At 31.2% G+C, this 22,646-nt stretch overlaps 2 protein-coding genes and 2 long non-coding RNA genes across 4 annotated transcripts; 3 read left to right on the plus strand and 1 right to left on the minus strand.

Moving 5' to 3' along the window:
• Positions 1-3,307: 3,307 nt before the first annotated feature.
• Positions 3,308-4,240, plus strand: LOC120148303 (DEMETER-like protein 3). The gene is made up of 3 exons (XM_039161464.1): positions 3,308-3,458; positions 3,542-3,632; positions 3,706-4,240. The coding sequence occupies exons 1-3, from the start codon at positions 3,383-3,385 to the stop codon at positions 3,800-3,802; spliced, it is 264 nt and encodes an 87-aa protein (XP_039017395.1). The 5' UTR covers positions 3,308-3,382; the 3' UTR covers positions 3,803-4,240.
• Positions 4,241-4,840: 600 nt separating this feature from the next.
• Positions 4,841-5,315, plus strand: LOC120148305. Its single transcript, XR_005518359.1, has 3 exons — positions 4,841-4,982; positions 5,063-5,145; positions 5,222-5,315. It is a non-coding gene; the product is annotated as an uncharacterized LOC120148305 (long non-coding RNA).
• A 6,780-nt stretch (positions 5,316-12,095) lies between these two features.
• Positions 12,096-13,611, plus strand: LOC120148304. Its single transcript, XR_005518357.1, has 3 exons — positions 12,096-12,321; positions 12,426-12,529; positions 13,238-13,611. It is a non-coding gene; the product is annotated as an uncharacterized LOC120148304 (long non-coding RNA).
• Positions 13,612-19,761: 6,150 nt separating this feature from the next.
• Positions 19,762-20,502, minus strand: LOC120148364 (dehydration-responsive element-binding protein 1A-like). The gene has a single exon (XM_039161512.1). It carries the CDS (start codon positions 20,485-20,487, stop codon positions 19,762-19,764), a length of 726 nt encoding a protein of 241 aa, XP_039017443.1. The 5' UTR covers positions 20,488-20,502.
• Between the last annotated feature and the right edge of the window lie 2,144 nt (positions 20,503-22,646).

Consider the following 22,646-nt stretch of genomic DNA (forward strand, 5'->3'; position numbering starts at 1 on the left):
ACTGTCCAAACTTGATTCAGGTATCTGAAGTCATAGATCACTGTAAATAAGTCAGAGATCAAATAAAAAAATGTTAGAAACCGTAGCATTAAATCGAAGACTAACACATCAGTTGATAGAAAGAACAGTTATGTTTGGAATGCATACGTGCTATTTTGCATATTTACATCTTGGTCCTGCATTGACATGATTAACTAGAATAGGCACCCTGTGACCTCCACCTCCTTTCCTATCCAGTGCATCTGCATAATTACACTGATAATTGTATAGTCTAAAGGCCTCAAACCTAGAATCTGACGAGACAAAATTATCAATACCCACATTAAAATAATTTCTTTGAGTATGTAAAATAACATATTATAGTTAAATAGCCTTCTTTAAACTCCTGACAATAGTGAAAATTGTGAAAAGATAACATCAAATTTTCATCCAAAATCAACTATAACCAAGTGATAGGGATGAACAAAAATTTGAATTTAGAGCAAAACAAGCGGCATCACAACTTAACATATAACTTTAATAAGCTCCTAATATAATTAAGAACATAAATTAAGAAGGGAAGACAGAAAGGGGGAATAATTTTTGTATGAAATAAAAAAAGCATTACATAATAGAACTTCATTGTGCACCTCAACCCCATGTCTCAAAAGAATTCCATAATAAAAATTTAAATCAAACAGTTTTCTTCCTTATATATATTTTTAGAGTATATCCACGTTTATTCAATCTATTGATCGATTAATCCGGATCAGGTACTGCAAAGACAAGGGTGATCCTCCCAACCTAATTTGATCAATTCATAATTGACAGATTTTAAACTTCCGACCTTGCTTAAAGAATCTATTGTCTCATCACACATTCTTTATAGATCTTGGTTTCATTAATGCTTTATAATTTTCAAATTAAAATTATTGCACTATACTTTTTTTACAATGATAACATTTTTTTTATTTTCTTTTATTTTCGAGGTTAAGAAAAAAAATTGAAAAAATACATTTGGGGTATTTCAAAATCCTAATTGATAAGATAAAAGCACATCTTACTAATAAAAAAACCCTAGCATGGGGTATATCATAATTGCTAAAAACGGCAAACGATTTCTAACAGGAATCTCCTTTGCTGAACAACTGTATTCCCCTCATTCCTCTGTTTTTTTTCCTTTCCCTTTTCTTTTCCAGATTTCACTTTTACTCGGTAGTATTCATGTCGTTTTAGGTTGATTGTTGCTTTGTCTGAGTTAGCAGAATTCTGATCGTTTTAGTTTGATTCCTTGAAATATGTCCGAGTATAGAGTGTACGTGAGAAAACGCAAAAGAAAAGAACGGTGTTTTTCAGTTTCTGTGACCCCAAGAGAGACTACTTTCCCAACAAGATCAGAGATAAAAGAAGTTTTTTGTGATCAATGTTGTTCGGTTTCTATGATCCCAAAAGAGCCTACTTTCCCAACAAGAACAGAGATGAAAGAAGTTTTGTTTGATCAATGTTGTCCGGTTTCCGTGAACCCAAAAGAGCCTACTTTCAGAAGAAAAGAACAATGTTGTTCGGTTTCAAATGAAAAAACCGATGTTTTGTTTGGTCCTTGCATGGCGTTGTCAGACAAAGAAGAGGCCGAGAACTTAAGTCTGGGATCAGTGCGCAAACTAGATTTGAAAATTTCATCGGATTCTCCAGTCACGGTGAATGTGTTGAATGACTGCGACGAAAAAGAAAAATGTTCTGCTCCAGGCTTACATTTGAAAGTCCATAGCTTTGATGGAATAAAAAACTTATGCTTGGAGTCCACTGTCACAAGCAATGAAAATGAAGTTAGCTTTAATGCGATTGAAGGGATAATTTCGGGTCATGGATGCGATGATGGTTTTAATTCTTCATCAACATGTTTAGTTTCAACCGGTGCCATTGAAGTTTTAAATACCTTGGATAAAGGTTTTGATTATCGGAATTCGGTAGTTTGTCCTTTCTAGGAGCTCTCATGCTTTCTTGAGCCTAAAGCTTCTCAGCCTTATGCAATGTCATAAGGTTCTGTGCTGCCATTGGTGGATAAAAATCACTGATTCTGTACTTCAATTTCCTATTGATGTGTTACTGATTTCTTATTATATTGATATAGTTAATTTTGGGCTCAGATAATGGATTTATGCGGGAGAGTGTATCTTATGATCAAATTCTTGCTAATGATTGCTTGAATTCGAAGAAACATCTGAAACCGAAAAGGAAGATACACTGGCCGAAGGTCGTACATGATGCCAAACCAACCACCCCAAAGCAAGCAAGGGAAAGGAAACCAAAGTTTGCAACTGCAAAGCCAGCCAAGGAAAAGAAACCGAAGCTTGCAAAGCAAGGTAAGGAAAAGAAGTCTAAGATCAATGAAACGAAAGCACCCATTGCAAGGGCTTTGGATTTACGATTGGAGAGTTTGGACGATAGACCTATGGAGTTTGATTCTCTTAGTTTCCCGACCAGGAAAAGGTCCAAAAGGAGGAAGAGACTGAATTTGTTCGTTTTATTGGTTAAGAGTGTGAGAAAATGTGTCAAGCAAAGAAAACTATTTAATGTTAATTGGTTTTCGAAGAAAAGAAGGATACAAAAGAAGAGGCCACAAAAGGTAAGAATTAGAACTCACTTAAACTCCAACTCCGGTATTACTATATAAGTTTCCCATACTTATACTACTGCGGCTTATAATAATCTTTATTCATCATATTATATACTTCAGGTTACTGATGTAGATGCTAGAACAGATGATGAGATGGATTTATCAGCAATGATTACTGACAAGAGAACGCTATTTAATGTTAAATGGTTTTCGAGGAAAAGAAGGATGCAAATGAAGAGGCCACAATAATTCCAACTCACTCAAATTCCAACTCCAACTCCAACTCCAGTATTATTATATAAGTTTCCCATACTTATACTACTGCTGCTTATGAGAATCTTCATTCATTGATATGTTTGAATAATATATGCTTCAGGTCACTGATGTAGATGCCAAAACACATGATAAGATGGATTTATCAGAAAAGATTATTGGCAAGAGAAAGCAAAAAAGAGCAAGCACACTAAAAGCCACTCTCAAATCGAGAGGTAAGAACAAATAAACAGACGTCTTTCTTTGAATTTAATCTCAAAAATAGTAAAATATAGATTGTATTTGATGCAGGCCGAAGGGGAACCTCGATCAAAAAGAATATTGATTTAATGATTCATGAAATGCAAACTTTGCACATCAGTGATAACACATTGGTTCCATACCAAGGGCCATTTCAACCTTTTGATAAAAGAGTACCAAAAGTTGATCTAGATCCGGAGACTGAGAGAATGGAACTTGTTAGTGGGGATAGATGTCGATTGGACAAAATTTGAAACAAGTGATGATAAGAATATGTGTTGGGGAAAAGATAGAGAAGTTTTTGCTGGACGAATAGCCTCATTTATTGCCCGTTTGCAGCCCATACAAGGTAAATGACTGCTGATAAACAGCTTATTCCTACAGTATCTATCACAATTCTAATGAATATGCCAATATTTGTCTTATTGATAGGGGACAGAAGCTTTAGGAAATGGAAAGGTTCAGTTTTGGATTCAGTGATCGGAGTTATCTTAACACAGAACTTAACAGATGCAGCTTCAAGGTAATATACTAAACTTTTATTTGTATCTACTAATTAAAAATGATATAAAACTAATCCAATGCTTTCTTGATAGTAATGCTTTTATGTCGCTAGCTGCAAAGTTCCCTCCAAAACCAATAGCAACCGAGAATGATCCATGTTATAGTCAAGAGTTAGTGAGGAATACATGATTGGATATGATGCAGAAGGTCTTCAATACTTTGTAACTGAACCTGGACATGAAAGAGACAAAGAATTTGAGGAAGCAACAGATGATTTGATTGATGAATTGGAAGAAACAAGAATGAACAACGATTGCAAAGATTGTTTTCATGTGGTCAGGACAAGTACGAATTCTACTGAAAGCCTCAATGGTGCTTGTGTATTCATGGTGCAAAGTCAATATACTAAAATTCCAAAAGGAGCTCGTTTGAAAATATCAAGATTAAAGGAGCATAATTACTTAAACTTGGGTTTTGGTAAGAGAAAATCTACTTCAAAGGAGGAAATTGATTCGAAGGAAGAAGAGATTGATTGGGAGAGTGTATGGGTACAATATTCCACCGGTGAAGAAGTAATGATCAAATGGATGCAGTGAACTGGGAGGCAGTCAAGCTTTCAGATGTTAAGACCGGGGCCAACATAACATACTAGCAAAAACAATCCAGGTAAGAAAAATTATACATCATAAATAACTTGTTTTGCATGATTCATACTCTTCCAAATCTTTTACTTCTCAGAACTTACTCAATCGAGTGGTTAGTTTACACAATTGTCTTGATCTAGAATGGCTACAAAACAACACTCCAGATTTAGCAAAGTAAGCCAACAAATTGATTGAATCTGAAAACATTAATATGCATGTGCTTACATGATTTTTCATTTACTGATAGGCGATACCTGTTGGAAGTAAATGGACTGGGGTTGAAAAGTGTGGAGTGCATACGGCTTCTATCACTAGAACAAGTTGCTTTTCCGGTAAGATATCTAAACTTATATAATTTCTTTTTCAATGTAACTAATCTGCACACTTAAAGTTTTTATCTTTTCTTCCACAAGGTTGATGTAAACGTTACTCGTATCGTTGTTCGTCTGGGATGGGTTCCTCTCAAACCACTTCCCGAACACCTTGACTTGCATCGCCTTCAACTGTAAGCATTATATGCTAAGAAGCAAATAAATATGTATAAATAAAATACCAATGAACATCATTTTTTTTGCTGGTACACGCCTCAGCGAATATTGTAATGCCTAAGTTTTGGATAGACATTTTTGCTGATTTAACTAAACTTGCTAACTAATATTTTGAAATTTTGACATATTGTATGATACAGGTATAAACTTCATTATCATATGATAACCTTTGGAAAGGTATCTCGTGTTATCCCCTCTAATTTTATTTAATTTTAGATTCTAAATGATTTTCACACCTCCTAAAACAATCTTTTTAGGTTACTTGCACCAAGGTAAAACCGAATTGCAACGCTTGTCCGATGAGGGATCATTGCTAACACTTTCAAAGTCAACATGCAAGGTTTTGTATTATGTGTATAAAATATATTTTACTCTTTTCGTAATTCTAATATTAATATTAAACTATTTTAATGCAGTGCAAAGAAAACACTCCCATGTAATAAAATGAAATCAAGTTCGGTTTCGGCTTCATGCCCTCAAGCACTAGATGTCTTCTCATCTGCATCGGAGTTTATACAACTTCTGGATATTGAAGATCAAGACAAGATTTATGAGCCTGTCATTGAAGAGCCTCTCTTTGATATGGAAAGTCAAACTGAGCCTATCATTGAAGAACCTTTCTAAGCTCCATCGACACCATTCATGGAGTCTCAGAAATCGATGTTTGGTGAAGCTGAGATCGAATATGATTCTGATGGAATTCATATAATCAAGCTAAATGTCAAAGGTTTGGAAGAGAACAATCTTATGTTTGAAGATGGCAATGTTTCAAATGCTTTAATCGCTTTGAATTCAAAAGCAGCTTTGACCACAGCTCCTAAACTGAAGCAAAATAGGCGGTTAAGGACAGAGCATATGGTGTAAGTAGTCATATTTCATGCTATCATCTTGAAGATCATCTTATCATTTAACTGTATTTATTTAAACTAATTTTCCTTTATTTAGGTACGAACTTCCACGTAATCATGTTCTTCTTCAAGGAGTAAGTCAGATTCAACCGTATAAATTTTACTAATACATATTTGAACTTTAATTATGTCTATATATTACAGTTAGAACAAACAGAATCTGAACACGATTGCCAATATCATCTTGCCATATGGAGATCAGGTATGATTTAATGTAAACAATATACATTACGAGTTGGTGTTATTCGAACTTAGATATTTTATACACATGTTATCATGTATTTAGAGACTTCCTAGAGTTTAATGTTCATTATATGTATCGATATATTGGTCTCAGGTGAAATTATAAAATCATTGGAGACATCGAGCAGCCAATGCAGTTCTACAAGGACTGAGCTTTGTAATGAAGAAACATGCATTCACGCTACTAAATTAAAAGAAGATAAACAAAAACTGTCGCCAGACCTTAACATTCTACAATCTGATTCTGAATTCACCGTTGGCGAATTATATATACACACTCGAATAGCCAGTAACTCCCATAAAACGTCCTTCCATAGTAAAAAGGAATTTCACTTTTCCTTTTTTCCTCTTACTTGAATATTTTATTATTTACCTCGGCTTTCGTTTCTTCTTCGAAATCACTGCGGCAGCTGTTGATCTCTGTGGTCGCTTCATCCACGGCTCCAAAACCGAGTCTCTATACCTGAGTGGCAGAACCTGACTCCGCCCCCTCTTTGATCGAACCACCGGCGGCGCTGTATCCTCAGTTTCCTCGAACTCTTCTTCTTCTTCAACGTTAATCGAGCTGTCTTTATCCATTTCCATTGACCCACCGCCGCCGCATTTTTCAACCTCTTCGACTTCCTCTTCCTTTCCATTCATAGAATAATCCCTGGATGCAATCATCTCGGCCGCTTCTATTAGCAAATCGATTGAATCATTAAACGCCGCCGCCGTTTTAGCTTCACCGTCGGTGCCGCTTTTGAACTCTTCGCTTTTTTGAACATCCGTGACATCGGAAGAAGCATCCGTCCCTGTGGCTGTACCTGTTTTCTCTTCATTGAAGCTGTTCTCGGCTAAACAGTCGGATTTTCCTTCACTCTCGAGAAAAGAACCTAAACTTAAGTTCAAATCAATATCATACCCTCTCTTCTTGAAAGCGTCTGAGTCGTTTTCACTGGGCGGTGGGACAGTTGAAATTAAATGAAGAATCTTTTCAAGACAAGCTTGAGCTTTGGAACGTGATCTTCCACAGCGCGCGTTAGTAAAGCAAGAATCTCTCCCCTGATTATTGCTGTACAAAGAGGCCATTTTTGGAATCAAAACAAAAGATACTCAAACTTCCCCTTTCTTCCACGTCTAACAAGGCTTTCGCTAAAATTTTCCGAGAAAACTGAATCGCGAGTATAAATGAGAGAGAAAGGCTAAAAAGCATAGCCGATCATCTTTTGGTAATTTAGTATTTATGTTTCAATAGCCACGAAATGATATATATCTTCTGTGCTTTAGTGACGTAGTACGTTCCTTGGCCGTTCAATGCTCACGTGGCGTGAAATGATTGGATCGTAAAGAGGTATTGCCACGTAAGTATCAAATGAGAAAGAAAACTCGTTACCTGAGACGTACCTCGTGTCTAAGGATGGGTTTGGGTCGGGTTTTTGGTTCACCTGATCTGATTTGAGAAGAAGAGGACCTCCACCCGTGATCCGATCTGACCCGATAAAATTAGTTTTTCACCCGACCCGATAGATAATTTAAAAAATTCGACCCGACCTGAAATAATAAAAAAAATTATTTTTATTCAATAAAAATAGTGATTAAATTGAAAAAAATAATATATAGAGGGTTATTATTGTAATTATTCTTAAATATATAGGGTAAAATTATATATTTTTCTCGGGTCGGATTTTTTTCACCCTAAATTCGAACCTAACCCAAATACCACATAAAAAAATTTGACCCGACCCGACCCGAATCCGAGATTTTTTTTAAAAAAATCCGACCTGATCGGTTCAAATCGGGTTCAAGTTAGATGTCCATCCCTACTCGTGTCTTGTTTTAACAGATAGAGATGATGGTCCTTCCTCTCTTGACAGCTTTGCTTTCTTTCATTTCATAAAGTATAATTTTTATTTTTGAAAAAAAAATATCTTATTTTTTTTTTATGATTAACCCTATTAATAATTTTTAACTTTTTTTATGAATTATTCAAAAAAAACTTTTATTAATGAATAATCCGCTTTTAATTTCAAATTTTCAATAATGTGAGTTCTAGCAAAATTCACAATCAACAAATTAACCTACATATGCAACTTAGTAAGGGTTTTGGATTAAAAATGGTAAAACTATTCTATTATTCGCCTATATTTTGAAAGATTGTAAAAATACTAAAATAACAAAATTATATTTTGACATTCAAAGATTTTATAATTAAATCCCCACCTCGCATAAAAATAGTTAGATTCAACTTAAAATAATTAGGGTAAATTACAAATTTGGTAATTGAACTTTACTCTTTCTCTCTCCTATTTCACTACCTGTATTTTAAATCTTTTCAATTTTTTTACTAAACTTAATACATTGAGTTTTTTGTCACTCGACCTTTAAATAGTTAACGACATTAAAATGTGTTGTTATATAGATACAAAACAATGTCGTTTTGGTGAATTTTTTTAAAATGACTCCATTTTTAACGCCATTAACTATTTAACGACGGGTGATCAAAATATGATAGAGAGTAAAGTTCAGTGACAAAAAAACCAATGTATTAAGTTCAGCAGAGAAATTAAAAATTTTTAAAGTTTAATGAGCAAAATAACGGAAAGAGTAATGTTTACGGATGAAATTTGTAATTTACCCAAAATTATATATAAGATCTATATTTTAATAATAGAATTATTTGTTAACCACCATTAATTACATCTTTCTGGTAAAGCTTTAGATTGCTCATTCGAGAAGCCAATGATATTATCAAGAAATCGTCGGATATTTAACACTTCAATGCTTTTCCTTACAAAAAAAAATAGTAGGGTCCTTGCCGTTTCACTAGAAAATGCATTAACGTGGGAATTTAGATAAAGCACAAAGCGAAAACATGTCAAAATCACCGTAATAATTAAAAGGGTAAAGTATACAAATGGTCACTGAACTTTTTAAATACTTGCATGTAGATCCCCTAACTTTTAAAACTTGCAATACATACACCAAACATTTAGTTTATTTGTAATATGGTCCCCGACGTAACGGCCGTTTCACTTCCGTTAGGGTAAATTATATAAATAGTCATTGAAGTTTTTAGGCACTTGCATTTAGGTCCCCCAACTTTTAAAACTTGCAACACATTCATCAATTACATTCTAAACCCCAAAATCCAAAATATTTCAATTACATTCTAAACCTCAACTTTCAAAATAGTTCAATTACATGCCCAACCCCAAATTCATAACCCATTCTCAAAATCTATCATAAAAAACTAAACTTGAAGCAACAACCCTAAACCCTCAAAATATAACCCTAAATGCTAAATTTCCCACCAATTAACCCAACATTTAGTTCATTTTGGGTCCATAACAATAATTGATTATGTTGAGTTTAGAATTTAAAAGTTAGATTTAACCAACTATAAGTGAACAATACTCAATTCGATTCGAAAAAATTATTTTTCGACTTGAATTGATTTTAAAAAGTTGATACAAATTGGCTTTGAGTTGTAATTTCATAAACTCAACTTAACAAAAAATTCAAGTTAAAATCGAGTTGAAAAATACAACTCGAATATCTCAAAAATTTTAGTAATTAGTGGATTAATTTTTAAGTTTGAGTCAAATCCCTTTACTCTATATGATATATGTATACCACATATGGAAAAAATATGAAGAAATATATGTATTGTATATAGTTAAAAAACTATTTAAATTAGAATCAAATAATATTATAGTATTATAAATATTTATAATTAAATTTAAATAGAAACTCGAAAATTCAATTCGACTTGATTTAAATTTATAAACTCAAATAAAAAATCGATTAAACTATTTTATAAATTAAACTGAATTAGAATCAAATAATATTATAATATGATAAATATTTATAATTAAATTTAAACAGAAACTCAAAAATTCAATTCAACTTGATTTAAATTTTATAAACTCAAATCGAAAAAATTTTGAGTCAACTATTTTATAAACTGAATTGAGTATTTAGGTCCAACATAACCCTAAACCCCATCATAATCACTTATTATTCACTTATAGTTGGTTAAATTTTTTCAAAATGGTTATGTTTTGAGGGTTTAGAGTTGCTGCTTCAAATTTAGTTTGTTATGATATATCTTGAGAATGGATTATGAATTTAGGGTTGGGCATGTAATTGAAGTATTTTTATAATTTGAGGTTTAGAATGTAATTGAATTATTTTAGAATTTAGGATTTAGAATGTAATTGATGATTGTGTTGTAAGTTTTAAAAGTTGGGGGGGCCTAAAAGCAAACACCTGAAAAGTTTAGTGACCATTTATATAATTTACCATAACGACAATGAAACGTCCGTTACATCGGGACCACATTGCAAACGAACTAATTGTTTGGTGATTGTATTGCAAGTTTTAAAAGTTGGGGACCTAAATGCAAGCATTTGAAAAAGTTTAGTGACCATTTGTATACTTTACCCTAATTAAAATACAAATGAAAATCACTTTGAAAAATCCGGTTAGCTAGCCGCCCAAGTAAAATCCCACCTTTCCAAGGAAAACTATTTATAGTAGGCGGAAATAATTAATCGAATTAACAGTATAGCCCCAAATGCAAGATTAGTACGAATAAAAAAAAGTATTAACAATACTAAAATATTAACCCTAATTTTAGGGTGTGACAGCTATAGTTCCAATGAGAAAAACATTTTATGTTAGTCACAAATCATAATAAATATAAAATCAAATCATGATCTAGTTATTTCAAATCTTCAAGAATAAAATATTAGATCAGGAAGCGTACCTGAATTAATTAATTGATAGGTTAAAATCCTTGAATCTTTCTTTGGTTGAGATCTTCCCAGAAGATAAAATTCTCTTGAGTATAAATTCTATTGACTAAATTAATTTAAGAATCAATTATTATATGTTATTATGACTCTTATCATCATCAAATTATGAATACAACTATAATATTATTTACACTTTTATTTTCATGATATTTCTAATAGGTTATGATTTTATAATATAATTAATCACTTTATGTCATATTTTATGATAACTATATACATTAAAAATTCATGTACATGATTTTAATCCAACACTTTACCCTTCCAAATAGTCCAATGTTGCTTGTCAAACTTATAAGATCGAGCAAAAATAATTTTATATAAAAAATAAATCAAACATGAGGGATTAAAAATTCACCATATAACGGTAAATGTTTAAATCAGTCTCTCACCCCGTCTAGCTCAGTTGGTAGAGCTCAAGGCTCTTAACCTTGTAGTCGTGGGATCGAGTCCCACTGAGGGCAATTCATAACGGAGGTCTTCCACGGAAGTTGCTCTCAACCTGGCGTTGGGGGTAGCCTACTACCCTACCTCTCCCTTACCCCATTAAATATGGGAAAATGGTTAACTAATTTTTAATCCACTATACAATAACATACAAGTTGGTAGACTAAGGTTTGGTGAGAGAGTCTAACGAATGAACTAAATAGAAAGAATGACCAAAGATTGACTAAATTTTGTGTAACGTATACATTACTTATCAATCAATTGGTTCATTTATTTTAATAGTGGCAACAATAAATAATATGTTAATCTAAATGTTAAATTGATAATAAAAATTATTAAAAGGTATTATTAAGTGATTTAGAGTTGAGGGATCAAATCACTGTATATCCAATTGAATTAATCATTTTTCCTATATATATTTTGGGTAAATTATGCGTTAGTATCTAAAGTATTATTTTTGATCCATTTTAATACATAAGCTTTCAATTTTTTCAAAGTCATACTTTAAATTTAGTTTTTGTTTCATTTTGGTATCCCATCCAAAATTTAACGCTAAATTTTGGAGAAAAATTTGAAAGTTTAGATACTAAAACAGACAAAAATTTATAGTTTAGGTATTAAACGCGTTAAGTTTTGAACAATGGATACTAAAATGAAAGGTATAGTTTTGAAAAAAATGAAAGTTTAAATATTAAAACGGATCAAAACCAATAGTTTAAACACTAAATGCATAATTTATCCTATATTGCTTTTTTTTAAAAAGAACATTTGCTTATAAAATGGAAACTCGTAGTCTACTTCCTAGTATAACCAAATGGGCTTGCTTTGGTGGATTTTATATTAAACAAAGCCCATGAACAAATCAAAGCAACGACCAAATTCACTGGTTGGCTAAAAACCAGGGTTTTGCAGAGGCTTTCCTCTGTAGGCGTAGCTGGTTTCAAATTCCAATTGAGAGAACAAAGAAATGGCAGCTACTATTGCATCAAGATCTTCTTTTCTTCGTCCAATTTTCCGAACAGAAACAACAAGAACCAAAATCCCGTTTTAAGCTCCAAATCCTTCACTTCGATCCAATTTCACTCTTCATCAGACCCGGATTTCTCCTTTCTCTCTGTCTCGGTACTCTTCGTTTTTTCTTGATACCGTTTATGCTCGGGGTTATTTTCTCCCCTTTCTGTATGGGCTCGTATAATTTCTGATTTCTTTTGGGTTATTTCTTGAAGGTTGGTTCGACGAGAATTAAGCACGCTTCAACCGGTTCACAGTGCGGTTGCATCGTCCATCTTTGTTTACAAGCTTTCCCGTGATGCCAATGGTTGTGCCGAAGGTATCTCCATTTTTTTCGTGCATTTTTTTACGGTTTAGGCACTTTGTTTTATACATCTTGGTTGCTTCCTGAACATGACTTGATTGGCTTAGATACTTTAATCGGAAAAACTTTAAGCTACAAACTAAATTATTTGAACATCTGGTTGTACTGCTCTTCCTTGCTCTTATATGTAATCAGTACTTGCTGGAAATCCTACAGTGAACTAGAGTTTAGAATTAGCTAGCAGTTTTTATGACACTCTGCAGTCTCCAGCAGTTCTCTTAGATTGAAACTCTTAAAATTATAAACAACGAGTCATGATTCAAGAGCTCAACCTATTATCACTTTAGAAGTAATGGTGGTATTGCGTTCAAGAATTTGTTGTTTGGATTAAGCTTTTTGTATAATTTTTGTTAAACTAGAAGATAGCTAATCGGTTTATTCAGTATCTTTAGTGTAATACTTAGGAGGCATTTCATCTCCTCAAGCTACAAATCTGGTGAGGGAGTGAAGGTTTTTAGTCTGGTTAGGACGTTAGGTAAATGTTGTCATAGGTAGACAACTAGCATTTATTAGAAGCAAAAAAGTAAAACGTCGGATAATGTATGCATTTACTGTGTATATAATAAATATTGTAATAATTTTTCAGGTAATAAAAAATGTTGTTAGTTGTGTATAAATATGTGTATGAGTTTTACCAATGATGTTTGTTTTCACGGACTACAGGTCAATTTGCTAATTATCTCAGTCCCATCTAGTAGCAAGCATTTGTAGAGGTTCGGCTTATTCCTCTCAATCTAATGATGCCTGCTTACTTCATTTCACAAGTCAGAACTTAGCTTTTCAGTTAATCAATTGCCGAATGTGCTTATTTACCCACCTTTTACTTGTTAGGCAGTTTTAACCGACTCGTGTAATTCTTCTCCATAGTTTGTGACAGTTTTAACTTACATTGACTGGATGTTTCCTTGCTAAAAGTTTGTACTGATTTCATCAGAATAGTTAGAGAAATAAATCCATCATTGCATCCAGCTTTGAATACTGTTACAGTTATGCTGATGAATAGTGATAAAACCTCAGATTGGTCCTTAAAAATGAAATAAGTGTTGCTGTTGCCACAGTTTATGTCTATTATTTGCATCCTTACATCTTAAAACTAATTATGAGAATAGTTCCAGAAGATTTCACCCACACTCTTAAGAAATTTGAATTTCATTGCCTTAAAACTGGCTAATGCTGTATTCTAGATGTTTGTCTCTGTGAAATGAGGATGATGTACATGTTTTTAAAGCTTGGTTGTTTATTCGGAACCTTGAGTGGATCATGGTGCCACCATAAATGATAAAGAGGCACTATAAAACATATATTTTGGCTTATTTGTATAATTAGCATCATTTAAAATATAATCCTTTGTGTGGGGTTTAAAAAGTTATGATAGATATTGCAATATTTTTAGTCTTTTCGTTCTGTAAGTTTCTGAAGCTTGGACTAAAAGAATTCTCCTTGGTTTGTAAAACATGGCTTCACTATACCAGTGTAACAGAGATTGTTTCCTTATTCCCCATGACTTGAATTTGCATTTGGCAATGTAGTCTTTTGGCTTTGTAAGTTGCTCTTCTTATTTTCCCTCATTTAAAAGCACAGGATATCCTTGAGTCATTTTATGTCAACCAAGGTGGTTGAACTTGAGAATATAGTGAAATTGTTAATAGTATTGAGACTAACGGCAGCCTTGTTTTGAGAGTCAAGTGATAACCTTTTAACGTTTCTCAGCCTTTAAGGCTTACTAGGCAGGTCTTGTAAGGTAGTTGTTACAGATCATTTTCCACACATAGATGATGGACTAGTTGATTAGCTACAAACACACTAGCATTAGGCTTAGCTTATGTGTTTACAAGTGAATTCATTTTTTGTCGATGTCATTTTTGTTATTTCTGGTATTTTCTGTTCTTTATGTAAATATCATATAAACCATATGCTGTTTTCTGTGGAATATAGAAAATGAAAATACACATTGAACTTCTCTCTTTCTCTATTTTCTGCATCGCCCCCTTTAATTTCAAATTCTATAGTTCTACTTTCTTCTCTTCATTCCACATTTTCCTGGTTATTCGGGTTTTGACTTGTATCAGTAGTGTGTAGGGAAATACTTGGCTTGCATTATTAGTGTGTAGGGAAATACACGATTGTAGGTGTTCAAACAAAAGAATATTAAGATTGAAAGGAAGATGGTTGAGATTATCTTTCTTGGTGGTTAACCTTAAGTGCTTGATAGTCTTCAACAATGACTTGCCTGGTACTGGACAATTTATTTCGTGTTGTGTCATTTTGTAATGGGCTTGTAGAGCTTTGGGACTGGGTTACCTATTATTAGGGATAGTTGCACGAGTAAAGGACTTGAATCCCATGTCAGTATCGAATTATATACTTGTCCTTCCTAACTGCATCAATGCCCTCTTTGCATCACTTCATACAAACATATTGCGACAAGCTGAAGTATCTTGAGAAAGAGAAAGCAGAGTTACCTTAAAGTTCATTCATTGCCTCTTTTACTTTCGATGCCGTTTTACAAAAAGGGATCACGTTGATGATTTTTTCAATGTAGTCCGACTTTTGCACCCTCATTCGAAAACACAACCAAGATCAGATCGGATCGAACTGAAGAATTTAATTGTTTGCACAGTAACTTGCCTGATGGTTAAAGTTCATTTCAACCTAACTAATTCATTTACCGAATGAAATAGTATGGTGGGGAGATTTGAAGGATTTAAATTGAACGAATGTGGCAGGTAAGAAGAATTTGATTTACCGTACAAGCATGTAGTAACAAATTCAGTGTTTTTGTAGGCTTAAAATGCTCCACGGTAACTTAGAAAACCCTTCCCCTACACTGAGGCTGGGATAATTACGAATTGAATTTTTTTTATTACTTTTAAAATTATCATTGGAAAATTCTACAGTATGTATTTATTGAACTTAAGTACTTGTTAAAATTATCACTCAATATTTTTATGAAAATTGTGTATTTGATTATCACCCAACATTATTAATCAAATAAATTTTTCCTCAAGTCTTACTTTTGCTCTCATTATATCAATTAAACATAAGTTTGATTAAAAACCTAATCATCACAAAACATAAAACCCACGGCCACATTCATATTCTCTTTTTTTCTCCCTGTATTTCGTTTACACTTTCATATTAATAACCAGGGACCGTATTTGATTGACCAATTATTCTCCAAAATGTACATTAAAAAGCATCCATGGCCACTATACAATCGTGTTTGAAAATAGTATATATTTTGTGTGTTTTTATATAGTTAAAAAAAGTATTCATACTCCATATTTTTACGTCCCATTATGAACTTGTTAGTTTTCTATATTATATTTGTCTCATATAATTGTATTATACATTCATATTTAGCATATTTGTCAGATAATCTGTATTCCTTGATGTGGCCTGTCTTCCAGTTATGTGCATGAGATAACTCTTGTTAGAAATATCGAAAGCAGAGGAGATACGGTTCAAAAGCACCAACCTTGTCCAGTTTTCCACCATATTCATATATATATATATATATATATATATGCTTATGAGAAGCCAAAAGAGAGACTCATCCCTCTAAATCTTCATTATCATTATCAAACAGTGACACCACTTACGTTGCAAATCAATAACCATTTAAATTTTGTTCAATTTAGTCGACTATTTGCCAATCATTTACCCACCAAAATATGCTTTACTTCTTCAACTCCTTTCCTTTCGAATCAATTTGTTACGTCTCAGTATAGGATGAGTCTGTCACGTTCGACGAGTACAACTGAGCACTACTAACGATAACCACCGTTGAGCGCCATTAATTTAATGTATAAAAATTTAAAATTCTAAAGGACTCAATGTATAATTATAAATTAGTTAAAAGTTCAAAGGTAGATTACAAACAAATAAAAATATTAATTACATTGTTTTCCGTAATTTTTTTAATAGTAACAAAATTACATTTAAAAAGTTGTTAAAAGAAGATTATGAGAAATAATGTAATTAATATTTTTCTTTGAAATAATTTAACTTTAAATTTTTAACTAATTTATAATTATACGTTGAGTCCTTTTAAGATTTTAATTTTTTTATAAATTAAATTAATGATGCTCATCATTAGTGGTACTCAGTGATGCTCATCATTAATGGTGCTCATCATATCCAATAATCTAATAAAATTGAATTGCAATACTCATAGTTGATTTAAGATTGAGATCAAAGATAGTACGATGAACACACTTCGCACGAAACAAACGATAAAAGAAAATTCTTATAATAAAACACCTTAAGTAATAGATGGATTTATTAATACGATGAATAGTGCGAATAAAAGACAGTTTATTAACTAGGGCGAAGTAGTTATTTTGGAGGGCGGTGATGATCGGCATCTAGTAGCCTTTTCGCAGCCTCTGGAGGGAGGATTTGATGGAGGTGGTAAGCAACTGCCTCCTTTGCATTCGGGTGGATCTCCTCTTCCGATTGGCGGATATTTGATCGGTACTCCTCCTTGTCCTCTTGCACTCTCACTCAACAATGAGCTCGCTACCATTGCACATATCCAAAAAATCATTATCTCCTTTCTCATTGACATTTTTCAAGACAATGAAATTAAATTCACAAAATTATGTAGTAAACAAAAGAAAACTGTACTTTCAGTGCTTGTTAAGGTCTATAACACACTATCTTATATATACACAAGTTTTCAATACCTTTTTATGTAAAGAAAATCGTAATCATAATTATACTTTATGATTATGATATTGTCGTAATCTTATTATAATCGTAATCATAATTAGGTTTCCTTGTAATCCAATTTTACACAAGGTAAGATTTAACTATACAAGGTAGAATTGGATTGAATAGGATTAGATTATGTTAGATTGCATAATTTAATCTAATTTTTATCTTTGATAATACGTATCATAATAGATATATTACTCAAACCAATAATTACGTAAATTTTGATGATAATTTCTTTTATGTCAGTCGATAACAAAATACATATAACTCGGTTCATACACTCTGAAAGTCATCTACTTCATGTTTGATTTAAATAACTCTTATAAATCATCCGAGTCCAATAATGTTAAAATAATTCAAATTTGTTGAGTTCTCATCAAATGTTATAAGAAATATTTTTAAAAATTAAATTAAATTCATAGACAAGATGTTTTCTGTTTATTTTTCAAATTTGAGGTAATTTTAAAGTAAAATCCACTTACTTTCTTGTAATATTCATTAAAATAGCTTTTAATTAATTTTATCTTAAAAGATAAATACAATCTAAAACATGGAGTATTAGACAATCAATTAAAATTAATTTATTCTAATTATTTTTATTGTAATTAGTTACATAGTCAATTATAATCTTTTGATTATCTCTATTATAATTAATTTGCCAATTATAATCCTAATCTCTTAATTTTAGCACTAGCATTAATTTTAGGCTAGTTTTCTACGTAGCAATGTCCAATTTATGTATTTTTTTTTGAAATAATGTTCTAGTTATGTATAAATACTCTTTCGTGATCAATGAAATATTTTTGGGGCTAAAAACCTATAATTATTATTACAAAAAGCTTGGTACAATCGAAACCCAGTCGAATAATGGATGTAAAAGTTTAGAACGATGATCCAAAAGTTTAATATTTTTTTCTTTGAAAAAAAATACATATTTTTTTTAAAATATTTTGTTTTCACCTTAATATAATAATTTAAATTTAATATTTTTCTAAAATAATAAATATATATTTAGTCTGCTAGAGGGCATAGTGCATCACATCATCTATAGTCCTAATAAATGAGATCTACAAATTTTAAAATAAATTTTCAATGCCATTTGAAGAGCTTAATTTATTATTTTCTTAATTTGATTTTTGTATTAAATATCAAATTAAAGATTTTTATTTTTTTCACTAATTCAAGAACCTTTTATACCTTAAATCATTAAAATTAATAGTATTCATTATATAATGATTAAATATCATGTTCAAAATTTTATTTTATTTTTTTGCCTTAAATATTCTTGGATATTAAATTCGTGGAGAATTAAAGAGTTTTGTTGGAATTAGTCGAAGGAGATGCTTAGGTCATCATATCAATATATTAATACATTGTGGGGTGGGGTAAATTCTCAACTTGGAAATTCTACACTGAGCCTACTGTATATTTATCCGAAAATTTTACCATGTTTGACAAGTATCTATGAAAATCATTAACGATGAGCATAATTAATTTAATTTATAAAATTTTAAAATTATAAAATATTCAATCTGTAATTATAAATTAGTTAAATATCTAAACATAAATGATTTAAAATAAATTATTAATTATATTATTGTTATAATTTAATTTAAAATAATAATTAGATCAAATATTAACCCATAAATTAAAAATCTAAAATTTTCTTTTCTTGTTTTGACGTAGCGGCAGTAGCGACGACGTTGGCGGTAGTAGCAGTGGCAATAATGAAGGCAATGGCAACAACAACAACAACAACAATAGTGACAGTAACAACGACGACGATAGCAACGACATTGACGATGAATTCAAAACAAAAAAATTTATTTTTTAATTTAGAAGTTTATATTTTATCTAATTATTATTTAAAATAAAATTATAAAAATAATATAATTAATATTTTATTTTAAATAATTTATGTTTAATTTTTTAAAGTAATTTATAACTCTATGTTGAGTATTTTATAATTTTATAAATTAAATTAATGATGTTCATCATTAATTGTGGTTATCGATGCTCATCGGTATTCGTCGAGCGTGATAAAATTATTTCTAAAATTAATAATATTTTTTACCATTAAAATTATTGATTAAATTCATATAAACATTTAAAGTTTATTTATTAAGAAGAAATTTTAAAGTTACTGAAAGATACAATGTTTTTTAAAGTGACTGAAAGATTCTTACTCACTTGTAAGTATAAAAGTACTGAAGTAGAGAGCAAGAGATAGTTCAGGAATCTACCATTTCTATTTCCTATAAATAGAGAACGTATTACTGAATTCAATTGAATATGGCAATATTCAATTCAATATAAAAAAAAAAACAATAAGTCAAATTTTGTAAAATCCTATAATATCGACTTCCTTAAAGAATAAGCTTAATTTTATTAGTATATGAATTTAAATTTATAAAATCATTTTAGTGATTTAATACAATTATTTATTTCAATAACCTTGTAATTTTTTTTTACAAGAAATGTCCCCATAAATCAATGTCAACGGAATCGCCATCGCTATCGTAAACTTGAGTTTGCAGAGCTGGTGAAGTGAGGAGCAAACCCTCCGCCATGCTATGGATTAGCCCTGGCATGTTAAACAATGCCTCTTCGTCCATGAACTCATAATCATCATTATCATTCGTAATTTTCAAGCTCCACCTATGGTCTAAACCCTTCTTTTCTTCATCATTCTCATTGGGGACTCGGCTTGGCGACGAGCATCCCGCCGGTTGATGATCGATATTTTTCCAACTTATTGTTGGTTTAAAAGCCTCGGCGGCTGTAAAAGCAGCGATTTGTATATCTTTAGGCGAACAAGACTTGGCCATTTGAAGGACCGAAGCCGAGTCAGGGAAGTTTAGAGCGGCAGATTTTCCCCTGAGGGATAAAACGGCGGCGTCGTAAGCCCTAGCTGCCATTTCAGGGGTAAGGAAAGTGCCCAACCAAATCCTTGATTTCTTGCAAGGTTCACGAATTTCAGACACCCATCTATTCCCTCTCCTTTGACGTACACCTCTAAATACAGGATGACGAGTCTCTTTGAACTTCTTTCTACCAGCTTTTCGCTTATGAGAATTCGAAACAGCCATGAACGGCTGACCAGCTGATGATGAGGAGGTGGAGGATAATTCTGAGTCTGGGCTGAATGGCTTGCATGAAGAAAACGAAGAAGAAACAATCTCCGAATACTCCATCTTTTTAGCTTCGAATATTCTGAATACCCAAAACGATTTTTTTCAAGTAAATTTGAAAAATGTTAGCAGCAGACTTAGTGAAGTGGAGTGAAGACTGAATATGCACGAGAAAAAGTAATATTATATAAGTACAGATAAATAGTATCAGAATGGAAATCAAAACCGCGAATTGAACAGAGTTAAACACACGGGGCGACACGTTTTAATTTCGGACACGTTAAAAAAGAGTCAAACATGTTGGTCAAATGTGAAATAGTTTCCCCAGCTGAGATCGTACGTGAAGCATGTGGAGCTTGAAGCTCACTCTCCTTTGTTAGCTTAATTTACTAGGGTAGTGTTTGTTTTCACTGTTTAAGGTATTTAAAATTTTTATGTCTGCGTCGCGCAGATCACGCGCAGATATTGGACTTCGCAGACCGTTTGTTTTTTAGAAGACAGAAACTCTTCTAACGTCTGCGCGTCCTCTTCTTGGAGCAGACGTGATCTTATGTCTTCAAAGCTCTTCTAACCTCTTCAAAGAACTATTTTTGCTATTAATTTTTTAAAAATTATAAAATGTTATTAAATTTAATGAATTATTACAAAATAGTCACTATAATGTTATAATAAATTATAAAAGTTCGATAATATAATAATTATTTTATAGTATTTAGATAAATTTATTAATAATTTTATAATCTTTTAATAAATTTAATAAGTATTTTATAATTTTTTTAAATTTTATTGACGAAAATGATTATTTGTATATAACTCAACGATATCTAATATACTTTATTTGAAAAAATATATTAAACTTAGTAAAAAATATACTTTATTTGAAAAAATATATTTTTTTCTAAATAGAAAAATACTAATTGATGTATATTATATGGAGTATATATTATATATATTTTTTGATGTTACTAGAATCGGATTGTACCACTCGAATAAATTAAGATGATTTAAATGATATTATAAAATCGAGTATTGATATATTTGTGAATCGATAATAATTGAGAATTAAAATATAATTTTTTTAACAATTACTTAAACCGAAACAAACAGATTGAATTAAAATCAAATTGATTTCATTATCAATTGATTTAATAATAATTTTTAAAATTATATACAATATTAAAACCAAAATCTAATAGTCCTTAGATGTAATAATTTATAATAATAAAATTTGTATAATATTTATTTAATATATTTTTTCAAATAAAGTATATTATATATTGTTGAGTTATATACAAATGATCATTTTCGTCAATAAAGTTTAAAAAATTATAAAATACTTATTAAATTTATTAAAAGACTATAAAATTATTAATAAATTTATCTAAATACTATAAAATAATTATTATATTATCGAACTTTTATAATTTATTAAAACATTATAATGATTATTTTTTAATAATTCATTAAATTTAATGACATTTTATATTTTTTTAAAAATTAACATCAAAAAATGGTTATTTGAGTATAGTTTAAAAAATCAGTTTATTTATATTTCAGTTTATTTTAGCAGTCTGCAGACGTTAAAAAACAAACAGTCTTCTTATTACAGACTGCAGACTTTTGGTCCGCCTCTTCTGCTGCAGATACCTACAGATGTAGTCCGCAAACTGCAAACTTTTTACCTATTCAAAAACAAACATCACCTAAGTTTCCTTTCAATTCAAAAAAAAGAAAAGAAAAGTGAATTGATTACCCCAAAACGTTATTTCTGATCATTTGAACACGGGTCCAAGTCCAAGTGTACAACTTTTGGGGACGGCAGATGTTTGGACACGTCTGCGTTTTTCCTCATATAGTAATATGGAACATGTTCAATGGATCTACACTAGAATCGAATTACTCGTCCCATCAAATGAATTTGATTCGAAAATATTCAAATTCCATGTTTTTGATAGCATTTTATATTAAATTTTACGCCGCACCTATTTAATTTCTAAAAAAAGGTTAGAGTGTAATTATAAAAATTTCTAAAATATTCAACTTGTAATGGAAATCATTAGGTTAGAGTGTAATTATAAAGATTTTTAATAAATAACCGTAGGTAGTATAATAAATTCCATGATTTTGATAGCATTTTATATTAAATTTTACGTCGCACCTATTGTATATGAAAAAAAGGTTAGAGTGTAATTATAAAGATTTTTAATAAATAACCGCAGGTA

Source organism: Hibiscus syriacus, unplaced genomic scaffold (assembly GCF_006381635.1).
Source record: "Hibiscus syriacus cultivar Baekdansim isolate YM2019G1 unplaced genomic scaffold, ASM638163v2 tig00110956_pilon, whole genome shotgun sequence".
In the NCBI taxonomy this organism is placed as follows: Eukaryota; Viridiplantae; Streptophyta; class Magnoliopsida; order Malvales; family Malvaceae; genus Hibiscus; species Hibiscus syriacus.